The following is a 7,787-nucleotide window of genomic DNA, read 5'->3' on the forward strand; positions in this document are numbered from 1 at the left end:
GGAGAAGATGGACCAAGCTTTGTGAGGGCGAGAGCCTGTCTCAGTATCCGGTCCCATGGGGTGAGTTCAGATGGGCAAGGAGGGAACAGTGGGCTGAGGAGAAGAGAAGGTGGGGATGCCACACCATTCCAAGACATTCAAGGCTTAACGGGCCACCTCACTGAGACTCTCATATGAACAAGAGGCTGAGGTAAGCCCACAGTTGGGCCCTCCAGATCCATCCTAGCAGCAGGGTATGGGCCATTGTTGCAAACCAGTGTTTTTCCCAAGAAGAACCTTGTAGAGTCACAAATTCCTGATTCTTCAGCTAGCTCTCTCCCCTGCCTGAATGTCTGGGCCGCCGGTTCCGTAGTGGGATGGTTGGAGTGTGGCCACAGGGCAGAGTCCAGCCGGAATGGGTACGCACTGCTGCCTATGGCTCCTGAGAGGCAGAAGCTCCTTTGCATTTCCAGTTGAACTTCAGCAAGTGGCTAAATATTCAGAAACAGGGCTTCCCTGACTTGGCGCCATCATTCAGGAACTCGTGTCCCAGCCCAAGGCCACACCTACCACAGGATACTTTTAGGACTTCCGGTGTATTGTGCTCCTGACACTCGGCCACACGATCAGCACGCATGGTCTCAGTGAAAGTGGCCACATGTTCATACTTTCAGCAGCTGAAGAAAAGCTCACAGTCATACTTGGTGCTCACATAGACAAGTGGCTCTAAGTGGTTCTGGAAAACCTCGCCCCCAAAGAAGCTACAGAATGACACGGAGCCAGCAGGACCACAGGGCGACCACTGACTCAGAGAGATCCAAGGCCTGTGGCTGACGAATGCCTGGCCTGTGCTGGGGGCCCCAGCCCTCCTCTCAAGCATGATGAGTGCTTTAAATTCTCAATCAGAAGTGTTACTTACATCTGTTTCACTTAGATGTCCTGCTGTGACCTTGTCCTGTTCTTTCATTTGGAACAAATTCCTCTGTCTTCTCATTTTGTCTGTCTCTGTGTTAGGAAGGTCAGCTATGTCTCCTGTTCTTGAGGGTAATGGCTTTACGAAGTAGAGGTCCTGTAGTGCCCTGCAGTGTAGTGTTCCCAGGGCCTGGCACTTCTTGGAGTGTCTCTAGTGTGTGCTCTGCTGTCGTGGCCTGGCCACTTTGTCCTTCAGCCCAGTCATCTGCAGAGGCTCTCTTTGTTGTGGGCAGTGTTTGGGCTCTGGACTGAATGTGGTGCATTTTAACTAAGTGTGCTCTGGTCTGCTTGTGAAATGAGACAGGTCTCCACTGTTACCAGAACCGAAGCCTCACCAAAACTCCTGGGTCAGGAGATATGGTGTTGGCAGGGATATGGGCCAGTCTTCTGGGAAAGCCCACACTGAGCCTGAGGCAAGGGTGACTGGAAAGGACAGTTCTTCCAGTGGGGGAGGGAGCAGGGTTTGGTCTAATCAAGCTCGGTTGTGAGTGTCAGCCCTGGGCTTATGCTGAGGGGCAGGGGAGGGAAATGATGGCAGCCAATTCCTTTGAGCAAAGAACCTCCCCACTCTGTGTTCCAGGCACTCTGCAGATCACTGTTTCCACACTGTATGTCTGCAGGCTGTTTGCCTACCTTCCCTCCAAAAGCAGTCCCAATGTCCTCCGAGCTCTCCCAGATCCAAGCATGCTGACCTTTAAAACTCCAGGGTTTAAGCCCTATTGGTTAGAAGAACTCACAAAACTCCCCTCTCACTTTCCAAGTGCATTGCTATGGGGATTCGTCTTTCCTGTGTGTTCTATGTGGTCGTGTATCTCTCGCCGGAGACCACGGATCTCTCCCCACTGCAGTTGCAGAACCTATTTCTCTTCCAAGCTGAGTCTCCACACTTCCTACATTCTTCAGTGTGGCCTCTTCTCTACCTTGAGTTGTGGAGTTTTTCTGCCAGTCTTCAGATCAGTTTCTGGGGTCTTTAGGATGATTTGATAGTTATTAAGTTGTATGCATGGGACATGGTGAGCCCAGGATCCTCCTACTCTGCCGCCATCTTCCAAAAACTCGTGTAGGTCTGGGTTTAAAGGGTTCATGTGATTAGGTCAGGTCCACCCCGATAATAGGCATAGCTTAAGGTTAACTAATTTGAGACCTTAATTACACCTGCAAAATTCCCTTTCCTGGGTGTCTTATTTTCCTGGGCTGCACGATAAATTATCTCAAACCTGGTGACTTGTAACAAGAGAAATTTATTTTCTCACAGTTTTGGAGACCAAAAGTCCAAATGTCAAGGTGTTGGCAGGTTGGTTGGCTTCTGGAGCCTCTGAGGAAGAATCTGCTTTATGTTTCTCTCCCCGCTTCGGGTGTTGTTAGCCATCTTTGGTGTCCTTGGCTTGTAGCTGTGTCACTCTTTGTCTCCTCTTCACAGGGCCCCCTTCCCCTGTGTATCTCTGTATCTGCCGTACTTATAGGAACACCAGTATTGAATTTAGGGTCTACTCCACTCCAGTATCACCTCATCTTAACTAATGATATCTGCAAAGACCCCATTTCCCAAATAAGGTCACATTCTGGGTTTGGGTCAGCATAAATTTTGGAGGAACACTAACCCCTAACAGTCCACTGTGGCTCCCTAAAATTGATGTCTGTCTCATGCATGAAATACATCCAACTCCCCCCAATATCCTCAAGTCCTCACACATCCCAGGATCAACTCTAAATCCCAAATCTCATTTAAATATCAACTCCACAGATCCCAAGTGTGATCATCTAAGTCAGGTATGTGTGAGACTGGGTATTTATTTATTAATTTATTATTTGAAGAAATGGCCTATAAGCTAGGGTTTAGAAATAATTTTGTTATGCGGGGACAATTTCTATAACGTAACTTGACCAATCTTAATTAGGATTATTACCACCACTAGGAAAGACAGCATATATAGCTAAGATATATCACATGTATCAAATACTTACTGGATATTTATTATATACCAGTCACTCTTGTAGGTGCTAGAAATATAAATTAAAACTGACAAAATCTCAACCTTCATATTTATATTCTGGAACTAAATATGTTCTAAATTGGTAAGCAATCATTATTTTCAGAGAGTATTCTTTACCTTATGTGAATAAATTTTTTTGATGATTTCTATTTGTGTATAGCACATATATGAATAGGCCTCAGAAATGCAACTTGTAGGTTATAAGGTCAGTGAGAGGAATGACTGACTCTCTTGCTTTTAGAACATACTTGGCTATTATATTTCAGCTTAGTTCAACATAAACATTTATTAAGAACCACCATTTGTGTCACTCTTTGGCATGTCATTTGAGGTCATGTGTGTCTGCCTGTATCCTAAGTGACCTCTACATCCCCTTATTCAGCTTATGTTCCAGCCACGTAGAAATACTTGCTGTACCCTGAACACATTTTTAAAAATTATTTTTTAAATTTAATTTAAAATGTAATTTTAAATAAATTTAAATAAATTTATATTAAATTACATTAACTACATACAGTGCAATACTGGTTTCTGAAGTAGAATTCAGCAATTCATCACTTACATACAATACCCAGGGCCAATCATAACAAGTGCCCTCCTTAATACCCATGGGCTAGATGAGTGCATCTAGCCCATCCCCCACCACCTCCCTCCATCAACCCTCAGTTTGTTCTCTATTGTTGAGTCTCTTATTTTTTCTCTCCTTTTTTCCCCTTCCTTTGCATATGTTCATCTATTTTCTTTCTTAAATTTCACATACGAGTGAGATCATACAGTATTTGTCTTTCTCTGACTTATTTCACTTAGTATAATACCCTCTAGCTCCATCCATGTCCTTGCAAATGGCAAGACTTCATTCTTTTTGATGGCTGAGTAATATTCCATCGTGTACATTCTTTTCCCATTCATGTCAATGGACGTTTGGGCTCTCTCCATAGTCTGGCTATTGTTGGTAACGCTGTTATAAACATCAGGGTGCATGTATCCCTTCAAATTTGTACTTTTGTATCCTTTGGGTAAATAGCTAGTAGTGCAATTGCTGGATCAGAGGGTGTGAACACACCTTTTTATGACACACTTGTGCTTTTGTTCATGTTCTTCTTTCTGCCTAGAAATACTTTATGTTGTTGGAAACTTACTCATCCTTCAAGACACAGCACCAATGCTACTTCTGCACAGTCTTCGTATCTGCTATCCCATGGCCAGAGTTAATTGTACCTTATTCTATATTCCTACATAATTTGGCTCAGCATTCTTATTGGGTCTTCTTTATATTATCATAAATTGATTAGTTTATCTAACTAAACTGTGAACTATTTAAGAGAATTAATATTTTATGTGCACATATTTGCACATAGTAGGCAAATAGTGAATGAATAAATATACATTTAAAATGGTTTTAAATCACTAAATTCTATACCCAAAACTAATATTACACTGTTAACTAACTGGAATTTAAATAAAGACTTGAAAAAAAAGGTGCTAAATTTCAAAATATACAAAAATTATTAACAAGAGTTCCTGATACCTTAATTTATATGGAAAAAAGTTCATTGCTTTTATTAGCTATATTTTAATTATAAAAACATGGGAATATAAGAATTATTTATTATTTATGAGTGAACCATTTACTATTGAATGAGAAATTAAATAGTAAATAGTAAACATAAAAATACAAAAACCAAAATGTTATTTTACACAAAATAGTGATTAGAAATTATGTTTCTGGCACAAAATCTTTTCTTCATTATCCGTTTTCTTGAGCACTGTGTAACACATCCATTATACTCAAAAAGTGGTTGGGAAGAATAATATAGTTAAAACGATAGGCCATTTTTATATTGTAATTGTGCCAAAAGTAATCAAAAGAAGAAAGTCATACTTCTTGTATTTTGACAACATGTGAAAGTAAAGGATTTTTTCTATTATACCTTTGTAATTACTATCCATATTTACCTGTTTTGATGATGGAAGTCTTTTTGTTAACAAATTAGCAACCTGGAAAGAAGTTTTTGATTTGCGGCAAGATTGATATTCTTGGCATAGCTGTTCAAAGATAGAAGACTTGGGAAACAAAATAATGAGCTAACATGAAATATTAGAGCTTTTAATTTATAATATTGTTCTGCTTTGGCATTTTATTCTTTTTTGGAATTTTTGTTTAAATGATGAGATTAGATTATGATTAGAAAACATAATAGAAGAGAAACTGTTGCAATTTACGGTCTCTCAATTGGCAGACAAGCCATTCTAACCATTTCCTGTCTGTCCACATCTACTGCAGGCTTAGTCCTCCTGTCCTTCCACTGTGCTCCTTAAAGGAAATACAGCTGTCTACCGATAAATTTTTCAGAATGGAACCGTCTGGAATTACCAATGGTTGTTTTCTTTCTGTTCTAACAAGGGAGGTAAGGGGGAAGAACTCCAGTCCATCTCATATGTTGGAATTAAGAAACAACAAACCTTATAAAGAGGAACCTGGGTACTTTGTGAACATTTTGTTCACATGTAAAAGTGAGGCTTATGAATACCCACCATTTGCATTGACAGGGATGGGACTGTGAGGAGACTGTGCTGAGTGAAATACATCAAGCAGAGAAAGACATTTATCATATGGCTTCACTCTAATGTGGAACATAAGGAATAGCACAGAGGACCACAGTGGAAGGGAGGGAAAACTGAAGGGGAAGAAATCAGAGAGGGAGACAAACCATGAGAGACTCTGGACTCCGGGAACCAAGCAAGGGTTATAGAGGGGAAGGGGGTGGAGGGATGGGGTACCGGGGTGATGGGCATTAAGGAGGAAATGGGTTGTGATGAGCACTGGGTGTTATAAGCAACTAATAAATTGTTGAACACTACATCAAAAACTAATGATGTACTATATACTGGCTAACTGAAAATAATAAAAAAAAATAAATAGCTAAAGGACAGGAGAAAGAGTTACTACTATGTGGCACAAATCCCTATTTTTTTTCAAAGTGTATTTGTTTATTTAGTAAGCTCCACACCCAACATGGAGCTTGAACCCATGACCCTGAGAGCAAGAGTTGCATACTCTTCTGACTGAGCCAGCCGGGCACCCCCAAATCCCTCTTTTTATCTTTCTATTCCTCCTGAGCTTTCCTCCCTTGCCTGCTCTCCACCCCCACTTTCTAGGCACTTTGCCAACATCTAGTTCATCTTAGCTCACATGGAAGAAATAAGTTCTAGAATTTCCTTTTTTCTACCAGATTTACAAATGGGGAACTTTAAGTACCAAAAAAAGTCATTTGCTGAGGTTTATGGGATATATTCAGGACTAAGGCCTAAAAACCATTTCTTTTATAGTAATAAAGGTACTCGTTTATTTTTCCTGAAACTGAGAACATTTGTGGTATACACAGCAACAGTTAACTCCGACATTTAGTAACTGCTTCTTTTAATTGCAGCGGGACCCATCTGAGACAGTGTCTGTGAAAGACGTTTTGGCCCGCGCTGCAGCAAAGGGTCTGCTGGACGGAATTGAGTTGGGTAAATCTTCAAAACGGGAGAAGAAGAAGAAAAAATCAAAAATATCACTGCCGAAAGCTCCCACTAATGACAATAACGACATCCAAATGAAAATCGCTGAGTTCCTGAATCGAGAAACTAATGTAAATGCTAATCGGTCAGAGATGTTAACAACAAAGTCATCTCTTCCACAGAAAAATGCAACTTCAGCTGGCTCCTCCTCGCAGGTCAGAAAGCCCAGCAAGGCTGCCACCAACCCCTTAGCGCCTACGTTTGTGAAGAACACAGCTCACCCCAGACCACACGAACGGCAGACAAACGTCCTAAGACCTCGCCCAGAAGACAGAGTGATTGCACTGAAACCTATAGAGATTGTTTTGCCTCCAGTAATGTTGCCATTTTCAAGTCCCCAGGGGATCAAATCTCAGATACCAACTCAACATTTTTACTATCATTGGGTTGCACCCAAGACCGGTTACTTTCCCTCACCAGCAATAACCAGAAGAGGGGAAAAGCCTAAGGAAAACTCACCTTCCTCCCTACTCAGGCATCCTCGACCATGGCTTTGACTGTCTGGATTTTTTTTCAGGGGTCAAGAGCAGTTGATTTTTTTTTTTTTTTTTTTGGAAGTCTGATATTTCTCTGAAGGTTAGATAACCCTAAACAAGATACTCACCCTTTGGGTCACTTAGTGTCTTCTACATGTGATATTACCTTCAAGAGAATTAAGACAAGTGAGAAACAGTAATGTAGGCGAGTCAACAAAAAGCCGAAGTCCTGTATTTCAACAGCTCAGTGCTGATCTGTTCTAGAACGTCCGGCTGCAGACCCAGGATCAGCTGTTAGAACTTGTCTCCCTCTTGCTAATTTTCGGTTGGGACTCCGGACTGTTTTAAGAGGAAGTGGCAACAATTTCTCCTGAAGGGAAATACGGCCTTATAACAGACTCGAGGCGGCTTGTGAGAAAGCGCAGAGAGGGAAAGGACGCTGGCCCCTCGCACTGACTCTAGTTTGCTTTTCCATATCTGTTCAGTTGTGGTTTGACATTTTCAATGACTATGGAGGTCGATTTTTTCCCTTAAGTATCAAAATATTCTTTTTTTTTTTTTTGTATCCAAATATTCTTAAACACAGGATGGCACGAGTTTTTGTGATGTGACTGAGATTGAGTCGGAGTGGGAAGAGCAGGAGGTTCCGAAGTTCCTGGCGTGGGTAGTTCAGCTCCTTGCTCGTTATTACAGAGCAAGAAGTTTCTGGTCGGGAGAGCTTCCGGGATCCCGAACAGATGGAACATTGCCCGCTCCCCCTGCTGACCGTGCCAGATACGATTGTAAGAAAGGGACTGTACAC

At 41.6% G+C, this 7,787-nt stretch overlaps 1 protein-coding gene across 1 annotated transcript in view; it reads left to right on the top strand.

The window, feature by feature from the left end:
* Window positions 1-7,006, top strand: part of NSUN7 (NOP2/Sun RNA methyltransferase family member 7) — a gene marked incomplete at its 3' end in the record, with an annotated part of 63,934 nt that extends 56,928 nt beyond the window's left edge. The window contains exons 10-11 of the mRNA XM_080796913.1: window positions 5,230-5,353; window positions 6,377-7,006. Coding sequence (XP_080653039.1) covers window positions 5,230-5,353; window positions 6,377-7,006 — 754 coding nt within the window. The remainder of the gene's footprint in view (window positions 1-5,229; window positions 5,354-6,376) is intronic.
* Window positions 7,007-7,787: the final 781 nt, after the last annotated feature.

This window comes from Martes martes, assembly GCF_963455335.1.
Source record: "Martes martes genome assembly, chromosome: 2".
NCBI classification, from domain to species: domain Eukaryota; kingdom Metazoa; phylum Chordata; class Mammalia; order Carnivora; family Mustelidae; genus Martes; species Martes martes.